This window comes from Pipistrellus kuhlii, unplaced genomic scaffold (assembly GCF_014108245.1).
Source record: "Pipistrellus kuhlii isolate mPipKuh1 unplaced genomic scaffold, mPipKuh1.p scaffold_m20_p_1, whole genome shotgun sequence".
NCBI classification, from domain to species: Eukaryota; Metazoa; Chordata; class Mammalia; order Chiroptera; family Vespertilionidae; genus Pipistrellus; species Pipistrellus kuhlii.
In genome coordinates, this window is record NW_023425404.1 from 195,862,693 (window position 1) to 195,886,552 (window position 23,860).

Sequence of the window (23,860 nt, forward strand, 5' to 3'; positions counted from 1 at the left end):
CAGGGTCAGGTTCCTGGTCAGGGCACATACACAGGATGTGGGCTCAATCTCTAGTGTGGAGCATGCAGGAGGCAACCAATCAATGATTCTCTCTCATCATTTCTCCTTCTCCTCTCTCTGAAATCCATCTATAATAATACAAGTGTAATATGCTAACTAGACCAAACGTCCTTCCAGATGACCTTCCAGATGAAGCTGCGGTGGCAGGGGCTAAGGCAGAGTGGGCAGGGCTGAGCCCCTTGCATGAATTTTGTGCATTGGGCCTCTAGTAGAAAATTTTAAAAAATAATAAAATAAAAAAGAACGTGGGACCTCAGTACCGGTGCCTGTTGTTTGAGATCTGACAGGGCGTAGCACCAGATGCTTCCGGAATTATCTAACCGAATACAGGCAAGTGTTGTAACTCCAGGTCAACAGCCTTCGCCTGAGATTGGGTTGCAACCTCAAACTCCAGGCATTTCTTCACCCCAATCTCTCACCAGCAGGCCCATGTAGACAGAATGAGGGTTAGAGACGCTCATTGGCTTGCCTGTCAATATCAATGAAAGGCTTGGAGTTTCTCCCAAGACTTGTCTAGTGTCCACATAGCAATTCTCAGTGTGCATTCCTCCTCTCTCGTTCAGCTCCCGGGGTTTTCTGGCGCAGGACTCCGTCATTATCAGCACCCTTCCTCCCCCACACACCTGCCGGGGATCCCGCTGTGCCAGACACTCTCCTAGTTAGAGCTCTTTACACTGCCTCGGAGCAAGAAAACCACGAGCTTTCAAATCAAGGGAATGACAGCAGGTCTGGCTGAGGCAATGAAACCTGACAAGGAAAACCAAATGTCAGGAGGAATGATGATGTTATTTAAATTCTCCTAAAGCGAGAAGCAAGTTTATTTGTGCCCTTTCTGCCACCACTTTTCACATGGCCTCATCACTTCTTCTTGTGGTTAGGAAATTATGAGAAAAATAACCTGGCTTTAGTTTTATAGGAGGGTGATAAATATCACACTGGACGATGGGTTGTTGATTTGGCAATAAAAAGGTAATCAATGGTTTTAAGGGCTCAGGATGGTTTTATGTTGACCATTATGAACTGTATTTTATATGACACTGTATTTCTTTTCCCTGCAGACTGATAACCTTAAAGAACTTAAATGAGGTGAGTGGCAACTTCGTCCCAGGTAACAGGGAAGGGGAATTTTTGTGCGTGAAGGGTCTGCGATATGCAAGATACTGTTTGCTTTAAATACTCAGTTACACTTCATTATCATAGCAGCCAGGCTCAGCGTGTGTTCGCAGCCCTACCTTAAAGGTGGAAAAGCTATGCGAGCTGCTTTGACTCAGTGGATAGAGCATCAGCCTGTGGGCTGAAGTGTCCCAGGTTTGATTCTGGTCAAGGGCTCATACCCAGGTTGTGGGCTTAATCCCCAGTAGGGGCATGCAGGAGACAGACAATCAATGATTCTCTCTCATCATTGATGTTTCTATTATCTCTCTCTCTCCCTTGCCCTTCCTCTCTGGAATCAATTTTAAAAAATTATTTTAAATCACATTACCATCTAATCCATAAGGCAATCATGTCCAAGAGAAAGCATAGAACTGAAGAAGAAGAGGCCAGCCCTGGCTCATTCAGTACTTCACCAGCTCACCCTCTCCTGGGAGTTAACTTAGAAAGTTGGGGGTGGTACCCACACACCCAGAGGGATCCACCCCTTTCTTCATGTGAGTGAGATTCATGGGTCCCAAGTAGCAGGTGGCTGCCACTCACAGTGATTTACAGTCCACAACTTAGTGGTCAGTGTGAAAGGACAAGAGGCAAATAAACAAGGACAAGAGAAGGTCAGGCCTGGAGGGCAGGGACCAGGCAGGCCAGTTCATTCTCCTTGTAGCTTTGGTTGGCATTTTGCTAGAAGTTGATATCATCTAAGGAATCATGCAGCTAGTGGGAAAATGTGTTCTTCCTTCTTATCTTTTGCCAAGATATTTCCCCACTGTTTGTCTGGAGCCAGCACTAAGGCCATTTCTTGGTCACAAAAGCTTATCTTATAAGACAAATGTCACTCTTGTGTGTCGCCAGAGTCTCAGAGATCAGAAATGAACTACATGCCCCAACTCAAGTTCACGTAGCACTTGATAATTCTCAAACACAGTAGAGACTCGTGGTCTCATTTAATTCTCACAAAACCCTAAGAGAAGGAAGCCTTAGAGAGGCCAGAGTCCCCCACAGCTGGCAGAGCCCCTGAGAGCCCCAAGTCCAGTGTGCCCCGACCTAGGACTCTCTGAGTTAAGAAATACAGACACCTCTGAGCTCAAATGGAGAGGGGGAAAAAGAAAAGAAGAAAACAAAAGGAAGGAGAAAAGAGGGAGTATGGAAAACATTATTCAGCTTGCATATATTTATGTTCAAAAAACAATCCCAAAAATTAAAGTAGAGAAACTAGAGACGTTTCACTCCACTCTCCTGATCTCATTAAATGTAAATGCCGAGCCCTCAAGGGAGAGGTGGACTGTGTCTCAATTAGATAAAACATCTGTCCCCCCAGCCGGTCGGCTTCTCGGCTTCTCTGCTGCACTGACAGCTCAGGCACCTCCCCTTTGGCCAGCCTGAGAACCTCAGCTGCATCCGATTGAGGCTTTGAACTGCCAGGTTCAAAGTCCTGGGGAAGACTCGGTGGGGAGATGCCAAACCACTCATTAGGACGACTTCATCACCCTCTTCACTCCACCTGAGGGCTTGCCTGCATTGCTGTCCATGATGAAGTGTATGTCCCCTTTCCAGACCCCCTTCCCAGGGCCACCATGGTCTTTGAGACAAAAGAGCTTGTCTATAGACCAGCTTCAGACAAGACTTTCAGAGCCTCTTTAAGCTCTTTGTTGCTAATGGTTTCTCGTCGCTGAAGCAAATGTGAGTTGGAGACCTGGCCTCCCTGGTCAGCTCAGCCACAAGGTAACTGTGGCAATCTGGGTGAATGGCTCCCCCTCTTTGTTTTTGTTTTATTTATGTTTTAATATATTTTCCTTGATTTCAGAGAGAGAGGGAGAGAGAAAAACATCAATGATGAGAGAGAATCTTTAATCAGCTGCCTCCAGCACGCCCCCTACTGGGAAGTGAGCCCACAACCCGGACACTTGCCCTGGGAATCAAACTGTGATGCTCAACCGCTGAGCCATACCAGTCAGGTGGCACCCCATCTTTGTTCCGTATATACAGACTGCTGGCTTAAACTTTTCATGGACCCCAGGCCTTCTTGAAAATTTCATGAAAGGTATATATAATCAACCTTCCTTTAAAATATGCACAGGTGTCTGATGGGGGGAAATGTAGCATCTCATTTCAGAAGGTTCATGCCATCAACGACCTCTTCGGTGCCTCAAATTAAGAGGCTGTGGTCTAAATGATGCCTGAGCTGCTCACCAGCTGCATGAAGTGCACTTTAGAAAAGTATTCTCAATTGCCCAGCCAGTGTTGCTCAGTGGTTGAGCATTGGCCTATGAACCAGAAGGTCATGGTTCAGTTCCTGGTCTGGGCTCATGTCCCAGTGTAGACTTGATCCCCAATGAGGGGGAGGGTGTGCAGGAGGCAGCCAATCCATGATTTTCTCTCATCATCGATGTTTCTGTCTCTTTCTCCCTCTCCCATCCTCTCTGAAATCAATAAAAATATACTTTTTTTTAATTTAAAAAAGAAAATTGTTTACCATGAAGGAGACACTTCAGCAAATACTGGACCTCTTGAAAGGCTTTTTTGCTTCTTTCAGAGTAGAACAGGGCCCAAGAATGCAAGTCCAATAACATAGATTTTTATAATGAAACATGGTCAGGAATTCTACCATTATTATTAAGGAAAGAAAAAGGAACTGTTTGGGAATGGCTACCTTGAAAAAAAAATAATGTGATTATTTTCATACTCCTTTTTTCAAATATGAAGAAAATTAACGATCACCTCATCTCTTAAACACAACCTCTGTTAAGATTTTGTCATATCTCTTCAAATCCCTCTTTACACGCACATACACAGCCCTACATGGAAACATGTCATGAGTCCAGTTTTTATTCTGGACTTTTTATGTAATGTTGAGGCATTCTTAGAGTATAATCTTATTCCACACTTTATGTCAATATTTGTGATACATGGATAATAGTCCAGTAAGTGAATAAGACCAAAGCGTGCTTAACGGGGCCGCTTAGATGGGCATGCAGATTGCTTCCAGGATTTTTTTTAACCTCTATTGTTGAAAGTATTACATATGATTCCCCTCTCTCCCCCATTGACCTCTTCTCACCCGTCCCTGCACATGATCTCACTCACACGTGAAATCTAATGAACAAAATAAGCTGAGGAACAACACTAGATCCAGAGACATAGAAGCTGGAACAGACTGTTCCCAGGGCTTTGACAGTGTAACTGAGGACATGGTGACCAGCTTTGTACATGGAACTCGATACAGATTCCAGGTCCTTTTCTTAGAAAAAGAGTCTCATCCGTGGAATGCTGGGGTGAGAATAACAGTCTCTCTAAGGCCCTTGAGAGCTATGGTTACATTGCTTTCCAAAGAGCCAACGTCATCTTTAGCCTGGATATCTGCCTGTTACATCCCGCGAAGAAGGTACACTTAGTTTGTGCTCAGTCTTTTGAAGTGTTATTTGTAGATTTTTAAAATCTCAATACTAACAAAAATGTTGCCCAATCTTACTAACCAATTGCTCTAAAAATACATACTATGACGTTTTCTAGCACCAAGAATCATTCAACTTTTTTTTCCCCCCCATTTAACACAGGTCCTGGGAGCAGAGAAAGGTAAACTGTTTATGTTTGTTTTCATTGCCTCATCCTGTTAGGCTCAGTGCTGTTTCCCTATTTACAGTGTTAGTCATTTGCTGAAAGAACCAATTGCTTCAGAGCCTGGGAAGGACGAGCACGTCGAGGGGGGTGGGGCAGAGAGCAGGAAACGTGACCCCAATGGACCCAGGACTTCCTATCTGTCCAAGAATGCTCTGGTCTAATGGGGTGACTTAAATTGGGGCTGGGCTCGTGGTCTTTCTTCAGCCGCAGGCTGCTGATAAGGAGGCACAGGTCACCCCCAGGCAGTTTGGGGAGACATTGCCGGCCCCCTGCTCTTGGTCTCTCCCTCTTTGATGTTACCCGTGCACACACACCTAAACCCTCATTTGAGCACATGCACACACACAAACACACACACAAACACACTCACACACCATCGGAGTCACTGCTGTGGAAGCAGGCAATCCAACACTCGCTCACCAGCAGGCAGGTTGCAAAGTAGGCAGTAACCTCATGTCCACCTGTGAAGTGCTGTTCACCACTCACTCAGAATGAAGAATCACGGCCACAGCCAAGGGCTGAGCCTCGCCCAAAGAGTTCACACTGGAAGCGCCGTCACAAAGCAACAGGGACCTCCACCGACCCGCTGTGGCTCTGGCCAGGCCACAGGCCTCCGTGGCTCTCCAGTGTGCTGTTCCTTATACTGAAGACGTTAGGCTTGAGCAAGACCATATCTGGGCTTACAGATTCCCAAGGCCTCTGATGGAGGATTGGGGGTGGGGTTGGGGGGATGTCTCTGGGCGATCTAAAAAAAAATTGAAACCTGAAAGAAAACTGAGCCCTTTCCCACGCTGAAGCTCAGCATCCTCAGGGGTTGTTGTCATGGGTTCCATTGATGGTCAATGCAACGACCTTGCACAGCTCACAGGAGCAGGTGCTCTGGGTAGCTGCTGATGACACAAGCGCTTTTATAGGAGGTGCAGCTAGTGGGCTAGTCACTGACTCCAGTCTCATTCCAAGTAATCACAGTCCCTCAATCAAAAGTGTCCATTCGGTGATCAACCTTGGACAGAGCACAGAGTCACTCCCCAGTGAGGACCCGGAGGTGTCTGTACGCTTCTTTAGCTCTATGACTGCAGCCGAAATGGAGAGCGTTTTATGGGGTTTCATACCAGGGCAGTATTGTGTGCCCTTGGTGCTTCTGGTAGCTGATTAAAACCTACTCACAATGAGAAGGAAATAAAAAGCGATACAGCAATGGCTTATGTGATTACTAAATAACTCCAGTTCATCTGGTTGGCAGAATTGTCCAAAACTTGACAATCAAGAGGACATTCTGAGAAAAGGCATGCCTACCCAGCAGGCTAGGAACTGGTTGTCTATATCAGTTTCCTGGGGCTCACCTGCCCTGGCACAGGGGCATGAAAATTTGGGGGTGTGGGCCAGCACTGAGCATCCCTGTGCTCTCTGTTGCTCAAAAATAGTTCTTCAATTTGATCTTTTTAAATATATATATATATATATATATATATATATATATATATATATATGTTTTTGTTGATTTTCAAAAGAGATGAAGAGAGAGAGGGAGGGAGAGAGGGATAGAAATACTAATGAGAGAAAAACTCCCACAGTTGGCTGCCTCTTGCACACAACCCACCTGGTATTGGGCCTACAACCCAGGCATGAGCCTTTATCAGGTATCAAACTGGTGCCCTCTTGGTACATGGGTCAACACTCAACCACTGAGCCACACCAGCCGGGCTCTTGGATTTCACCTGTTCATTTATGTTTCTATGTAAGTCTTCATGTGAATCAGAATCCCACCTCGGTTCTCTTCCACACCAAACACCTCCCAGTGGAATGTTCTATGTTTGGGGAAATTCAATGATGAGTTTCAGATTCAGTGTTCTCCATAACAGTATCAAAGACTCAGTATTGCCATGTCATATCCTCAAGGAGCAGCCACTCCCAGGAGCCAGGGTCAGTGTGGAATACGTGGGCTGCAAATTAGAGGTTGGAAATTAGATCAGCCAAGATTACTGGGTGACATTATAGCTGTTCCAATAGGCCTCTGAATGTCTCGAGTCATTTTCCTTTTGCATCCTGAAATTATATGACTCCTGTCCACAGCTCCTCATCCCCCGACGAAGCCGGAATCCTCTCACGGGACCCAAAACCAAAGTGCTCCAGAAGTCCCTCTTGCTGTCGCCAGGTAAGAAGCCGGGCATGCCGGGTTGGGTTCCGGCGTGGGGGTCAGGCCATGTGTTGCGTAGGATAATGACCCTCCAAGGCTTCCTGAGAAACGGGAAGGCCTGGGCCTTTGATAAGGAAGCCCGGAGCCACAGCTGTTATTGAAGCTAACAGCAACATCCTTCCTGTGCTTTGTACTTCTCCGGGTTAGGCTAGAGGCTCAGGGATCTGAGTATTGACTAGATCAGATCAACTAGGACTGATGCTAACTCCTCCGGGGAGAAAAGTGGGCTTTTCTAACTAGACTCAGTAACTTTTGAATTTCACTTTACAGATGTCCAAGACTTAAAAAATGCCATTTTCTGATTAAATACTTTCCTGATCAGGTTATTATAACAATTGTCATCCCAACTAAACAGTCGAGGAAGCAAGGGCTCAGGCTGGAAGACACTGTAAATTGGTGGTGGCTTCCTTAAAACAAATCCCAGGCCTCCAAAATTAGTGCCAGAAAGCCCTGCCACCCTGGTCTGACCAGTGCCTTCAGCCTCTGTTCATGCCCCTCCCCCACTTCCCCACTCTCCACAGTCACCTACCGCAGAACATCAGCACACACTGTTTCTCTGCCTGTACCTCTTCCCTCCATAGCACCCCCCCCCCCCCCACTCTCTCCAGACTTGGAAAACTTCTCTCTACTCATCAGGCCCCAGCTTAAAGCCACTGAATCCAGGTGACCGTTCTGCCCATTTCCCAGAGGGAATAAATGAGGCCCACAGGAGCCTAGGCCCTTTCCCATTGAAGTCAAGTACAGCTTCACGTTCAGCAGCCCATGATATCTATACTGACCATCCTAAAACTGCAGTCCCTGCATCCTGACTTCCCTGGGGGCCTGTCCAGGGGGAAGATGCTGTCATTGTAACTAGTAGATATTTACAGGGAGTCCCCCTGTTTGTGGTGGGGTAGAGCAGTGGTTCAGAGGAGGAATCCACTAGGATTGGCCTAGCTCCACCACCAGCAAACCACATGATTCTGGGCAACATCATTCCCCTGGCAGGAGAAGCTGAGGGCAGAGCCAGGCCTGTTGCAAGTGCCTGGTAGGTGTGCCCTCTCATTGCCATGGCCAGGCCCTGTCCATCAGGGTGACCGCCACCCCCAAACCCTCCTCTCCCTCACTTTCCTGCCTTGTCCTATCTCACACATGCAGTAGCTTTGTTCCCAGTCTCTGACCTGTGGGTGTTAGAACTCTGGCTCAATAATTCTTGTCAGGCTGCTTTCTGTTCAAGGCCCAACCTGGCACAAAAGTCTGCCCAGAGCTCAGTAGAAATGCCCTCTCTTAATGCCATTTTCTAAAAGGAAAATAAAACCCTCATATTGTCATAAAAAGACCATGAGCTCTCATTGGACCCCGAATCTATAGCAGCTGGGTAGTGTGGCTTGGCTTCTTTTGTTTCTTTGTTCAATTAGTTGCACAAAGTCTCCTGATTTTTCTTCCTCTGTTAAATGGCTTCTTCTGAGCCCCCTTCTCAGATGTTTCCCAAGCTGACCTCCAAGTGCCAGGACTCTCAGGGTCCATCTGAGGGCCTGGCTTTTCTCACAAAGAGCCTAAGCAGTGTCAGCCACCCATGTTGCTGTCAATCCTATGCTGGTAATTCCTAAATCTCAATCTTCAGTCACAATCCCCCTTCTTAGTTCCAGACCCAACAGGCAGTTTTCCTTAAAAAGTGACAGGCATCTCAAACTCATAATGCTGAAATGATCTCTTTGTTTCTACTTTTATTCCCAAACCAACTATCTCCCCACAAACGTTCTCTCCCCAGCCAATGATGCATCCTCTTCCCCATCTTCATTCTCCCATTTCCACCTCCCCAATTTCTATCTCCAAAGCATGTCTGAAATCTATCCATGTCTCCTCATTTCCCCAGCTCCCAACATGGGCCAGCCACCCTCGATCTCACCTGAACTCATAAAGTAGCCACTTACTGATATTTACACCCCCATGCCTCACCTTCTGTCTAGAAGGAGCTGCTTTCTGGTCCGTTGCAGAATAAGCCATGCTTCCTTGCCTCTGAGCCTTCGCACCTGCTGTTCCCTCTGCCTGGAACAACACCCTCCCTCGTCACCATTTTCTATTCATCTTTCAGAAGTCAGCTTGGTTAGCACGTCTCCCAGGAAGGCTTTCCCAAGACCCAAAGTGACTTTGTCTGGGTTAAAGCTACCTCAGGGACTCCTGCTGTGCACACACCTGTCCCAGCACTTAGCTCACTTGTGACTGTGATACAGTGTCTTCCCTGCACAAATGGAGCAGCATTAGGGGCTTTAGGGCAAAGGCCATGTCCTACTCATGTTACATTCCTCAAAATATGCCATGTGCCCAGTAGGTACTCAATACATCTTTTTTTTTTTTTTCTTTCTCTTTTTTAATTTTTTTTTTTTTTAATCCTCACCAGAGGATGTTTTTCCATTGATTGTTAGAGAGAGTGGAAGAGAGTGGGAAAGACAGAAACATCAATGTGAGACCAATACATCAATTGGTTGCCTCGTGCACAAGCCCTGACCAGGGCCCAGGCCAAGAATAGCCTGCAACTGAGATACCTGCCCTTGACCAGAATCGAACCCAGAACCCTTCAGTCCACAGGCTGATGCTCAATTCGCTGAGCCAAACCGGCTAGGGCTCAACACACCTTTTAAAATTAAAGAATCATTCCTTTTATTTTATTTTTGTTTGCTTGTTTTGGTATGTTTGTTTGTTTTTGCTTCATTCCTTACAAACTCAGTACTTGAGACCTAAAATATCCTCAGAGGATGTCCCTAGTCCTTCAATATTTTCTTTTTAAAAGTCTTATGCAGTTCGGGCAGACATTTTGCTACAGATGACTTTCCCCAGACATTTATTGAGGTCGTACACTGGCTCCTGATAAAGGAATCTGGTGTTAACAGAGTCCAAGTCTTGGATGTCAGCAGAAGTCTGGCTGGGACTGCAACACAGCGTGGTGGTTAAATAACCTGCGAGCATTTTTACCCACAAAGCAAGGCTCCCCTAAGATAGCAAAAACCAGGTGTGCCCTCGTTGATTTCAGGGTGCTAGGAAAGGGCTAGATTTCATTTAATTGGCCTGGAGGCTTTATAAATAGCGCTCTTTTGGAATGGAGCATGCCCCATGTAATTAGATGTAACTGTGGTAGCACCTCGCGCTTATAATGATGGCGCTGGCCACAATACAAAGTGAACCAGAAAATTAAGCTAAGTGTTAAGGAAAGCTAAACATTAAGTAAAGTGCTAACGAGAGCCATTGGTAAACAGTCTTGGTAACATCATTATTATTGTGTTTATTGGTTTCTCCATTGGTTTCTCCATTGTCTTTTATTAGGTATTTTTAAAACCCCTTTTTCTTTATGGACTTACAATAATCCACACAGTTTTCTCAGCTAGCTCACATTTCAAGGAAGACTCAATTGCTTTCTGTGCTCTCCCTCCGTTGGGATATAATTACTGTGGAATAGGAGCCCGGCCAGCCACATACCATTCTCTACAGTGGCTGTGGTCAGAAGGCAAGTCTAAGTTCATGTCTTCACAAAGAATCATAATTGTGCTCATTGAAATGACATGAATAGAACTCCTATGAGTCTATTTGTTCCATATCTAATGTTTCTAACATTTTCTTCAGCTCTTCGTTCATGATGAGCAACCACAGTATGCAAAGCAGAGGTAAGAGCACTTGACCTAGGAATCATAAACAGCCGGGTAAGTCCTCTCACGACAGTATTCCTGCTCCGTGACTTGGCTCTGTGACCCTCAGACTTGCTGAGTGGATGTAGATAAAGGGCATTAGGTTGTTTTCATTGACATCTCATTGAGTGAATATAACAATTTTCCTCTGTAATTAAATAAGATCACTTAAGTGGTTTCCATTTTCCTCTCTTATGAGCATTATGATGTTTTAAATAAAAGCATGACTGGATTTTAAAACTCTAAAGTTTACATCCTCTTCCCAAATAATACAGAAAACTTTTTAAATAAAATGTTAAAAGGGGAACTATCTTCAGCATTATTCCTATTTTCAAGGCTTTAAAGTGTGGGTAAAATTAACGTACTGTGATAAATATAATTTAACTTTAAGTGGTCAAACAGTCCCTTACAACAAACAGTTTAATGCACATAATTCCCCATAACAAACATTCTTAGGTCAATGTAAAAAGCCACAATCCTTGCAACCATAAAATAGAACACCTATTGTTTCAGGCATACTCTTGGTTCTTAATAATCCCAGAGAGAATTCAGTTCTTTGATGAGCAGAAGCAGACTAAATGCACATGAAACCTAACTTTTGGTATCTGGCATATAAATATTCCCTAATGTTTAATATTTTACCTCAAAATTTGCTATGTCAAAAGTATCCTATTCTTAAATGGTGATGGAAGACTTAACTTGGGTTGGTGAACACACAATTCAATATACAGATGATGTATTATGAACTGTACACCTGAAACCTATATAATTTTATTAGCCAGTCATCCCAATAAATGCAATTAAAATTTTAATTTAAAAAAAGTCTTCTATTCTTTCAAAGTTCTTGTCAAGCTACTAACCAAGACTATTACTTTGGTAATATTTTCTAGACTAGATTAAGACTATATTAGCTTATAACTCTGCCATTGCACTAATTACTGCTCTTCCATTTTATTTGCTACTAGAGGCCCAGTGAACAGATTCATGCACTGGTGGGGTCCCTTGGCCTGGCCTGCCCCTTCTCACAATCCAGGACCCCTCCAGGAATCTTGGATAGCCAGTTTTGGCCTTATCCCCACAGACCCAAGACCCAATTCAGACAGGAGGGAGCTTGATCCTGTGGGTTAAGCATCTGTCCCCTGGTGGTCAGAGCACGCCATAGTGACAAGTTGACCAGTGGTTCAGTTGCTTAGGCTTTTATATATAGAGAGAGAGATTTTTGTCCAGTATTTTATTTCCATATTATTTTTCTGCTCTCAAGGCTTTGTGAATTATTTGCAGTTCTTTCTTGCTTGAAATTACTAAATTATTTACAAATCTTGTATTTACTATTCCTCATAACACCTCACTCCTTCCTTTTAGCCTTAATTTCCTCAAATTCATATTTTTATTATTATTTACTGAAATGAAATGATAAGCTGTGAAAATATGAAACCTCAGCTGTTTCATCCAAGAATATAGAGAAGATATCACATCAAAACTTAACAAGTGCCCTGGCTGGGTGGCTCAGTTGGTTGGAGCATTGTCCCACACACTAAAAGGTGGTGGATTCAACTCTCAATCAGGGCACATACTCAGGTTGTGGGTTCAATCCCCTGGTCAGGGTGAGTATGGGTAGCAACCAATTGATGTTTCTCTCTTCCTCTAAAAAGCAATCAAATTAAAAATAAAACTTGAAAAGTGGTATTATCTTAAAGCTAAGGTACCAGTTGAAAGCAAAACCCTTTCAAGGAATTTTTTAAATACTTTAAAATTGATTGTTCTGCCTTCTTTAAAAAAAAAAAAAAAAATACCCTGACATGATTTTATAGCTTTATACATTAGTCACTTAGAAAATAATGATTCATAGACCTAAGCATATCTTTTCAATGTTAACATACTTCATTATGAAATAGTTTAAAATCACTACCTACTACCACCAATCTCAAGAGAAAAGTTTTTTCAAATGCTGTTATGTCAAGATAGCAGCTGCAAGTTTTTCCAAATTCCAATCTGCATTTCAAAACTCTAAATTTATAGTTAGCAGCAAATACTGCCATTGTTTTCCATGAAATATCTGGCTCACCTTGTTCATGTCTAATAAAATATCTGCCAAATGCCCAAGTCTGAATAACCACAGTTTGTCATTTTTTCTTTCAGGTTAAAAAACTAACTAAAAATAAGATTCCATTAAGACAAAATGTCATTCTTCACATTAAAAAAAAAAATAGTGTTGCCTGAGTTGAGAATAAGCTTGGCTTGTTTAAGAAATTGACCAAAGTTCATTATGGCCAGAAAAGATCAGATGATGGGGGATGAGTGGGTGGGTGGATGGATGGACGGATGCAACAATAGATGGGGAAATGGATGGATGGATGGATGGATGGATGGATGGTGTATACTGGTGGATGGAAGGAAGGAAGGAACAATGTATAGGGAGATGGAGGAAGGGATGGGGGATGGAGAAATCAGAAGAAAAAGATTATTGAGTGTCTCACTGACAGGTGTCAAACATTTGGGTGTTCTTCCATGTATAATGGAAACCATGAAAGGATTTTTACCAGGGGGAGTAGCAAAGTCATAATCACATTTTTTAAATATTACTCTGACTGCCTTAGAGAAGAAGGGGCAAAAGCTGAAGCCAAAGAATCCAGGGAAGAGTCCCATCTAGAGTGAGGCCATGGTGGTGTAGACTAAGACCACCCCAGAGTGAGATGATGGTGGTATAGGCCAAGATTGCCCCAGAGTGAAATGTTGGTGGTGTAGACCAAGGTTGCCCAAGACATAGGGAGGACTGGCAGCTCCATCCAGCTCCTTGTTGGAGGGAAGCAATATGACATCAACAAAATCGCACTTAAATGTACATTTACTTTTCCCAGATCGTAAAGAAAGCACGCATTCCCATCCTCCTCAGAGATGTCAGTCTCCAGTCATCTGTGGCCCTCGGGAATATGCTCTTCATTATAAAAACATCTGCTGGAGGAAGCCTTTCTCCACAAGGTCTGATGAAGAGGTAGACACCTCACTGCATTGTCTTTCTAGATAAACTCGATGTCTGAATAGAGCTCTACTGAACGTTGCCTCAGAGGGATATCCCGGTGGACTTTAACTTTTTTCCAATATTATTGGGTTCTAACATTTTAAAGAGTTTTGCTGTATAACATTTTATATTGCTCTTCCACCAGATTCTTTCATTTCTATACAGTCGTGCTCTCTGTTCCCAGGGGATGGGTTTCAAGCCCCCTGGTGGATGCCTGAAACCACAGACAGTACTGAACCCTGTACTTACTGTGTTGTTTCCCACACATACATATGGACATACTTATGGTGAAGCTTCACTATTAGTTAGGTAGTCAAGGATTAACAACAACTAACAGTAAAATAGAACAATTATAACAATATACTGAAATAAAAAGCAAAGGACTTTATTCCAAAGGACACTTGCAATAAGAGATGAGTTTGATGGAAGAGAATGACAGACCAAGTAGGAGGAGAGGTGAGAAGTAGGAGGGATACCAGGCAGGAGGACCAACTCATGCCAAGTCCTGAAGCCATGTGTCCACAGAATGGCAAGCACATCCACCTGGCCAAACCCCTGTGCCAGGCCTGGGATGGCAGGAAGCAAGGACATGGAGTTAGGTGGGGGAGCTGGCTCACACACATGCTCATCATTGGGAAGATCCATCTGTGGGAGGACCAGCGACTCAGTCTCAGACTGAGCGACGAAGTACTTGCCAACCAGCTGACAGGCATTGACTTCCTGAGCCCCTTCCTCGCCTGGCATGCCCACCTGTCAGGGTTGCTGCAGGGATGGATTGGGATAATGGATGAGGAGGGGTCTTCGATGTGATGGATTCACATAGGGACTTGTTTAATATTAGATCCTTGAGAACTGTAGGTCCGTGGAGCATCTCTCTGACTGCCCTGTCTTCTCTCTGTCATGATGGATTTTATAATCCAAAGAAATCAGTTCGTATAAATAAGGGAACATGGCATGGGGTAAAAGCAGGAAGAATAAGGTTCAAATTGAGATCTAATGCAATGGAATATAGACAAGTGGCCTAAAGATGCTCCCTTCTACACCTATCCTGCCCTCCCCTCCCATGATTAGGGCAGCTTAGACTCCACACACATTAACCATCCCATCTCAGTAAGCTCCAGCAGGTAGAGAGCATGAGGGTTTAGTACCCATTCTGAGCCTGGTGCACAGGGCCTTTTATGTAGATGGAGTGGAATTTCAGGTCACTCCGTCACGCCAATTTTACAATTCCTAAGCTGCAGTTACTGCTTCTGCATCCAGACTCGGGGACAGAACTTTTGTGCCACATCTCTACTGTCAATCAAACTGTGATTTGGCACTAGGGGAACAAAAGAACATTTTCATTAATTAACTATTAGGGCTTCCCCTTGACCCTGAGATAGTCATCATGTCACCTGTCCTGCAGGAGGACCAGCCCAGTGAATGGTACGTCGGAGAGTACAGTCGCCAGGAGGTGGAAGAGGCCTTGATGAAGGAGAACAAGGTAAGGCCTCGATGGGCCCATCAGCTTAGGGTTTCCCGCCCACAGGTCAGGGGGCATAGCAGGCAGTGCACTGCGACGGACTGGTTATTGCCTCACCTTGCATTTCTCAGTGCTGGCAGTTACCACAAACTCAGTAAACTAAGACAAATGGATTCTCTCACAGTTTTGGAGGTCAAATTCCTACATGGGTCTACCTGGACTAAAATTAAGGTGTAGGGCTGTGTTCCCTCTGGAGGTTCCTTCTGGAGTCCATTTCCTTGCCATTTCCAGATTTCAGGGGCTGCCAGCCAGCCTTGACTTGTGCCCTCCACCCCATGTCTGACTCTTACATCCCTGCCTCCCTCCTACAAGGATTCTCCCAATTACATTGAACCCTTCCCCCACCCCCCAGATAATCGAGGATAATTTCCCATCTCAAGACACTTAATCACATCTGTAAATCCCTTTTTCCATGTAAAGGTGACATATTCACAGGTCCTGGAAGTTAGGACATGGACATCTTGTGTGTAGGGGCATTATTCTGTTTTCCATAGCAACTTAATGTAAGTTTATCTTATTTAATTTTATAATATCAATACCGAGAGAGCTAGGTTTTGTTAAAATTCATTGGGGTCCTGTCACTAATGAACTCACCCGCTAATGAACACATTCATTTTTTTAATATTATTGATTGATTGATTGATTGATTGGAGAGAGAGAGAGAAGGAGGATTCATTGTGATAAACTCATTGTACAGTTTAAGATAATAAACCCAGAAATTGGTCACACATCTTGGCCCCCTCTTCCTGACTGATCTTTGGCCATGTTCTGTGCTTGAGTCTTAAGGCTGCAATTACAGCCAAATGTTTTAGGCAAAAGAAGTTCCAGAAAATGTCTCAATGCCACTCGATGTTCTCGGAGGCTGGAATATTTAAAGAGCAAGTTTCCCATTGATGAGTTATGATGATTTGGGAGGTTCACTTAAGCTACTGGATCCTAATTTCCTCACCTGCAAAATGGGGATAAAACACCTCCTCAAATTTTAAGTAAAGATCATATAAAATAATGTATGTAGAGTGCTTGATATCTTGAGAGAAATTCCAAATAAACCTCAGCTGTCAGCATCATTAGAATGTCACCATAGTTTTATTTATAAAATTTAACATTTTTAAGTATCATTCTAGAGCAACAATTTTTTTTTTTTTAAAATATATTTTATTGATTTTGTATAGAGAGGAAGGGAGAGAGACAGAGAGCTAGAAACATCGATGAGAGAGAGTCATCGATCAGCTGCCTCTTGCACACCCCCCACTGGAGATGTGCCCGCAACCAAGGTACATGCCCTTGACCGGAATCGAACCCGGGTCCCTTCAGTCCCCAAGCCGACGCTCTATCCATTGAGCCAAACCGGTCTCGGCTAGAGCAACAATTTTTAACCAGTATGCCACAAATATTTTTAAAACATGCAATACCTGACTATTTAGTCAGGGGCCCTGACCTCTTGTCCCTTAAACAAATTTAAACAATGACAACAGTCAGCAGAACAACAGCTGTCTGGTGTGAATGAATACCTTGTCAGATCAGCCTAAAATATATATTCTTTGGTGTGCCTCAGAATTGTAGCAATTAGTTTATGTGTGCTATGAGATGAAAATCACTGTCATGTCATAAGTATTATACAATATAAATCTATATATTATAAATATTAATTACATGTAACATGCTATAATCACATGAGTATACAGATATTACTCATGAGAGAGATAAATACATATAACAACTATTATAAATTATACATAAAACCTCATTGTATAGATCATTTGTAATAACCTATGGAATTACAGTCAGATTTCTTATCAGGTAAGTGACGTCCCGTGACCACAGGACTGAGCTGCGTAGGCAGGTGTGGTCACCTCCAGAGGCCCGCACCATTCCTTAGCCTTTCCCCGGCCCTTCCGCCTGAGTCTTTCCCCAGGGAGAGCCTGACGATTGCTGGCCCACGTCAGTGCCCTTTTCAGCCCTCAGACCACCCCACACCGCGGCCCTCGCTGTCTACAGCCCTGGCTTCTGCAGCAAGCTTCCGAGCTTCCTTCCCCTCTGGGTCATTGTCAGAGCCCTTTCCTGCCCCCTCCTGCCTGCCCTGCTCTTGCCTTCCCCTCAGGCCAGGCTATGTTTTCTCCCCCCACCTACAGCCTCTACACTCACTCTGACCTCAGTGACCTTGAAGCTCCACATCACTTTTGGGGACCCTAGCCCTCCATTGACATCTCCCAGAGGCAGGTGGGGCCTTTGGGAGCTGGTGGCTTCCTGGAGCCTGGAGGTGTGGGTGCTGGAAGATCTGGAAGAAGGGGTGTCATCTGTCTGGTTGACTTCTCAAAAAATAACAAGAATCCTAATACATACTATCATCCCATAATACATACTGTCACCCCATAATACATACTGTCACCCCATAACCACCGAGTCCAACTGAGTCAAGAGCTAGTTCACCCAAAACTAAAGCCATCGGGAACCGGGAGCCCGGGCATCGCCGTTTGCACGTGGCGAGGGTGGGACGCGGGCAGCCTGAGGGGTAATCACGCCTCCTCTCCTTCAGGACGGCACGTTCCTGGTCCGAGACAGCTCGGCCAAGTCCCACACAGAGCCCTACGTGCTGGTGGTGTTTCACAGGAACAGAGTCTACAACGTGAAAATCCGCTTCCTGGAGAGGACTCGGCAGTTTGCCCTGGGGACGGGACTCCGAGGAGACGAAGTAGGTATACTTAACGGCTCCCCTTTTCTGCGCTAAAGAAAAATGAGGGGAGAACAGGGTGCAGGGTGCTGGCCAAGGCCCCGCCATGTCCCCTGCCTGCAGGATGGGAGGAAAGAGCGCCACCCTGGAGGTGGAGAGTGTAATTAACCCTCCCAGCCCCTCAGGCCAGCATCCTTGCACATGGCTCACACTCCCCCTCCACCCTGCTTTGCCCACTAAAGGAAACTCATTCTGCCAGGCCTCTCCATTCTGCCGCCCAGAGCCCTCCCCTGAGGCTGTTAATGCCCCCTCCATGCCAGAGGCCTTCCTGCCCCGGCACTGAGCTCCCGCTGCTGGCGTTTCAGACAAGGTCTGCTGGCAAGAGGAATTGGGAGGTTTGGTCCCCAGACTGAAGGTGGGCTTCCTCACAGCGCCCAGTGCCCGGAGTCAGGCTAGAGGGGCTGGCAGGTGGCCGGGTGAAGGATGAATCGGTGACAGCACCCATGCCTAACTGTGTCCATGAACCACAGGGAAGGGGGAAAGGAGATGGATTGTCACTGCATATGGTCACGGAATTGGTCTGTCTACATGATCTCATTTTAGTTTTCAAAAACTCTGTCACAGCTAGTCACGGCAAAGCTGGAATTCAAATGCCGGCTTCCTCACGCCGTCTCAGACCACATCATGGCAAGCCACACAAACCCCAGCACTGGGAGACAGCCAGAACACAGGTGGGAGAACAAAGCACAGGGATGTAAAGGTGCCACCGTGCTGGTGAGAAAGTATCTCCCAGGTGCCCCTTCCTGCCTCTCCTGTGAGCCAGGCCCGGGGCTACAAGCCAGACAGGCCCAGCTTGCACCTGTCACCTGTCACCTGTCACAGTGGGGGCCCTTCCCTGGCTGAGGAAGAATCGCCCATTTTTTAAAATATATTTTTACTGATGTCAGAGAGGAGGGAAGAGGGAGAGATAGTAACATCGATGAGAGAATCATTGATTGGCTGCCTCCTGCACGCCCCACACTGGGGATCGAGCCTTGACCGGGACTCAAACCGTGACCTCCTGGTTCATAGGTTGATGCTCAACCACTAAGCCAGGCCAGCCGGGTGAATCACCCATTCCTAAAAAGAGATTAAAGAATCTGATGGATCAGGGGATGGCTCTGCTGAATAGGAGCCAGCTCAGTGAAGAGACAGCATCTTCATCTGATGGCAGTCAGTTGGAAACTGGAGTGAGACCGGGTTTCAGAGACCGCTCTGATTTTGTGTGGCTTTGTGGCTGTCTTGCGCACTGCAGATGTCACCACACACACAGGGCAGCAGCACCTGTCTCCAGCGGTGGCTGTGAGTGAAAGATGAGATGATGTAATAGAGTGCTGGTCACACAGAGGCAGGTGCAGAAGGGGTATCAGATTCCATCGTACCTGTGCCCTGGGGGCCCTTTCGTTAGACCAGTGCACTAGGCACAGGCGAGGATCTCCAGATTCAGGGAGCATCGGTGCCTTCCTTCCTGCGGCTGCTCCGACAAAGGACCACAAACTCTGTCGCTTAAAACAACAGGCGCGTGTTCTCACAGTCCTGGAGGTCCCTGTGTGGGCAGGGCCTGACCCTCTGGAGGCTCAGGAGGATCCCCCTGCCTCCTCTGGCTGCCAGCGTCCCTGAGCTGCGGCCCCTCACTCTAACCCCCGCCTTGTGGTCACACTGCCTCCTCCTCCTTGGAAGGCTCTCCCTCCCTTCTGTGATTATTTTTAGGGGGACCTAGGAGAGATACGCTCTTTTCCCCGAGATCCTCAACGTGATCCTGACTTTTGCCATGTGAAGAGACAGTCCCTCTTTGATACATAAGATTTGAGGGGTTAGGACATGGCACATTTGGGGACCACCAGTCAGTCCACTATATCCATTTGCTAGTTACTGAGCCAGTCCAGTCCTCAGGCCTTACCTTGTCCTGCAAAGATGTATGAGCCATGGCTGAACATTATGATTGATGTTCACTCGATAAATTCAACATTGAAGACTAGAAAACCACCCATGAGTTTATTTCTTACTTCCCCTGTCTGCTTCTCGCCTTTCTCCCTCCCTCTCTCTCTCCCTCTCTCTATTCCTCTCTCTCCTTCTCTCTCTCCTTCCCTCTCTTTTCCTGCTTTCACTCCCATGTGTGTGCCCAAACAGACCAGCATACCCTCCAGCAGTGAAATGTAGCCTACAGTGAACACACAGGGCAAACACAAAAGGCCTAAACCAACGTTAAGATCCAATATTAGGATGGCTTCTGGTGTCCTAAAAAAAAAAAACAAAAAAAAAACATATTTTCATATCTAAACAAGAGCTTAATTATAATTTTTAAAAGTCTCTTCAGGGCACTATATCAGTTGCAGGCTTATCACTAGATGTCAATAAGGAGAATTGACAGTCTGATTTATGGCCCCTGCCTTGCCCGCTTCCTACTACGTGGTTCATATAAAATGTCACCCGAGAGGATTATTAAAACAACTAATGTGGAATCCATTATTCCGGGACCGTCCTAAGCAAGCAGGAATGAGAATATGAAGCAAGCGCCTTCCCTCTGAAGATGCCCACCAGGAAAGAGCATTTCCGTCACGCCGTGTGCATGAACCAGTGTTATGCAAGAGTTCTATGTGGAACGTTGTTCTCATGAATCACTTTTTGTTTTGTCAAGCATGATGAGAGAGAGAGGAAACTGGAAATGAAACAGGAAAACTTCTGTTCTTCCTTAAGGCTCACAGGGACAGTCTGCACGTCTTGGGGGATTTCATTGCTCCTTCCTCGTGTTCTTCACAACCGTGGAGGCAGGAGCTCACAGCGATGGCTGATGTGTGTTGAGCCTTCATTGTACCCCGAGGTCTCTTCTAGAGGCTGTACAGTCAGCTAATCCTCACCACGGCCCTCACAGGCAGGTCCTAACATCACCATCGCTGTGCACAGAGAAACTGAGGCAGAGCCTGTAAGGAACTGGCCCAGGGACACACAGCTGGTGGGTGGGAGAGACCTGCGTGGAACGCAGGCATCCGGGCACCACTGGCCCTTCGCTTAGGACAGCTTTTGCAGACTGAGTATTACCCCATTGGACAGCCAGGGAGCTGCCTTACCTTGGCCCCGGGCAGGAACTAAGTAGTATTTATCCAGTACCTGCCTATGATAGACAGCTTATCTCATTGAAAACTCTGCTAACAGACCCAGTGACAGGCCCAGACATGCAAGTCGTGTATAATTTTAATCAGAACTCTAGAAAGACAGAACCTACTTAGAGGAGCTTGGGGGCAAGGGAGTAGGTATGTGGACTCAGTCGCCAGGAAGAACCAGAATGGCATGGCTCTGGGAACTGGCCACTGTCAGGAGACTCATCACACATATCTTTCCTACCCACACCGCTCTCCCATGCCTTGGCAAGGGGAAGGAAGAGGGGACAGCCATGGCAGTTATGGGTACCTTGCATTCCAACCTGGTACCCCCCCTCCCCAATCTCCCCACAGACAAATGCATCCCCCAAGGGAAGGCCCCTGGGTGGCCTGGTGAGATTCCAGCCCAAAGTTGATGGTTCCCACGGCACATTACCTGAAATGATCTATGTGTGTGGGGGAATTTATTTTGCCCCCGTCAGGATGTCACCTCTGTGAAGACAGGGACCTTGACCATCTCACTTCCTGCTGGCTACCCCTAAGGCCTGCGGACATTTCTGTGCCAGGATGGGGGCGCAGACGGAGGAGTAGACAGAACCGAAGCAGAATCAGGTCGTCCCCTCCATGACACCCTTCCTTGGGGCTGTGTCATCTCTGCCCTGGTCTGTTGGGACATCAGGGTGACAGCCACAGGCAACATTGCATCAAGAAAGCACCGACAGGTGTCCAGCAAAACCAGATTCCATTCCTGGTCCTGGCCTTGCAGCTATGTGACCTCTGAGCTGGAGTGTCTTTAGCTCTTCAAGGACATTGCTCAACCTCACAAAATAGCCCAGGAGGCTCAATGTTGTGGTCAGAAGTTTAGAAGGCAGGTGGTGTGAGTTATTCCTCATTCTCTCCCAGCATTCCCTTCCAAGGACTCCTCCAAACTCAGCCAATCAGACCTGATGCCCACATTCTCTCAACCCCCCGTCTTGCTTCTTCCTCTGCTTTTACTATCTTTAACCCGCCCTGTTGGTGTATCTGGAATCACTCACAATGAATAACCCACTTCAGGTTGGTATCTTCGACAAAGCACTTTCTGATGCCCCTAAACTTGACATAATCTTACTTTCTCTCAAACCTGCTCAGGACTTTATCTGCACACCTCTAGAAACACAGAAGTGAAATGATCTGTTTATGTCACAAGAAGCCCAGGGAAGGAAGCTAAATTGATGAAGAACCAACAGCAGCCCATGGTCATCACAGACATTCTGATCACACTAACTTAGAACAGGAGGGGTTACAGGAGAGAGAGTTCTCTACAGTCCTTTCCCACCAATTTACTAAGCAAAAGCCAAGTCTTGATTGTCTGCATTTGGGTTTGTCTCGGGTAGGGGGACGGTAAGGGAGACACCAGGCCTTCCCCTGGGCTGACTGCTGTGAAACTCACTCATCTAACTTATCTTACCTGCTCACAATAGGGACCTGTGATAAAGATGAAGCTTGGCCCAGTGATCTGACTACTGGATGTGGGAAGCTCAGCTGCCTTAGCTCATCTTTGGTCTCCCCAAGTGCCTTTTCTCCCTTATTATCTTACTAGTGGCCCAGTGCATGAAATTCATGCACATTAAAAGGGAGTTAATTAGAGGAAATATTTTAATATTGCTATTTTCCCTTTATAATAAAAGTGTCATAGATTAAAGAAAATTAGTAAAATGTGTATGAAAATCTCCCTCCTGTCAGACACTGGGGCCTGCCGAGGACCCAGAGTCAAATCCTCACCCACCCGCATGCACCTCAAAATCGCTCCCGGTCCCACCCCTATTGGGGGAGACCCAGACCCAGCTGGCCCCACCCCCAGTAGCCCCACCAGGAGGGGGACACAGCCTCATGTCCCCCACCCCAGCCTGGCACCACACAGCCTCAGGTCGCTGCTGATGGGTCGTTATGGCATCACTGCATTACAGCGTCATGGCATGGTGACCATCTGAGTATTAGCCTTTTATTATGATTCTTGTCACTCATCCTTTAAGAGATTGCCACACCCCTTTTTAAAATGGCTTTCTGACACACCTTTACAAACTTCCCTCCCCAAATGTTAATGAATTCCCTTTTCCAAGTAAAACTGAACATCTGTACTTTAACCTACAAGCTCCAAAAGGATGTGAATTTCATTAACTTTCTTGTCTGTGTTTCAGAAGTTTGACTCGGTGGAAGACATCATTGAACACTTCAAGTATTTTCCTATTGTGCTGATCGACGGAAAAGATAAGACCCGGGCCCACAAGGAGCAGTGCTACCTGACGCTGCCCCTCCCTCTCAGCAGACTCTCCTCGCCTCCATAGCCTGATCTGCTTATCTTCAGTCCACTGGATCCCGGGCCTCTATCACTTTTCACCTATTTCCAAAGACTCTTCATCTGGGGTTTTAAGGGATCACATCTTAGATTTCGTAGAAAAGAAAATCGTTCTATTATATGATGGGAATTGGAAACTCAACCATGGTTTTTGAAATCTCAAACCACAGAACAAATATGTATAAGCTGCCTAAATCAAACTTAGCTTTTTAAAAATATCTTTTAGAAATATCTTTTAAAAATATCTCACGTTACAGATAAGCAACAGAGGTTACAAGAAACTATCGCTGGGATGTTTGCAGCTGGCACATGGCGAGTCTGGGGGAGACCCCCAAGTCTATGCTCTTCCCAGGACCTCGTACGACCTTGTTTATTTCAGAAATGTTTGGACTTGTGAATTTACAATGTTTAGGGGATCCCTTATGCTGAAGGTGTTAGTGAATGTCAGCTCTATTTTATTTGTCATCCTGGCAATTCAATTACAGAG

The 23,860-nt window shown here is 45.8% G+C and overlaps 1 protein-coding gene across 1 annotated transcript in view; it reads left to right on the forward strand.

Annotated features, from left to right (window-relative positions):
• Positions 1–23,860, forward strand: part of CLNK (cytokine dependent hematopoietic cell linker) — a 105,382-nt gene extending 81,522 nt beyond the window's left edge. The window contains exons 12-19 of the mRNA XM_045574108.1: positions 1,119–1,146; positions 4,767–4,785; positions 6,904–6,985; positions 10,625–10,665; positions 13,545–13,678; positions 15,111–15,188; positions 17,764–17,919; positions 23,216–23,860. Of these exons, the coding sequence (XP_045430064.1) occupies positions 1,119–1,146; positions 4,767–4,785; positions 6,904–6,985; positions 10,625–10,665; positions 13,545–13,678; positions 15,111–15,188; positions 17,764–17,919; positions 23,216–23,362 (685 nt within the window). The 3' untranslated portion in view covers positions 23,363–23,860. The remainder of the gene's footprint in view (positions 1–1,118; positions 1,147–4,766; positions 4,786–6,903; positions 6,986–10,624; positions 10,666–13,544; positions 13,679–15,110; positions 15,189–17,763; positions 17,920–23,215) is intronic.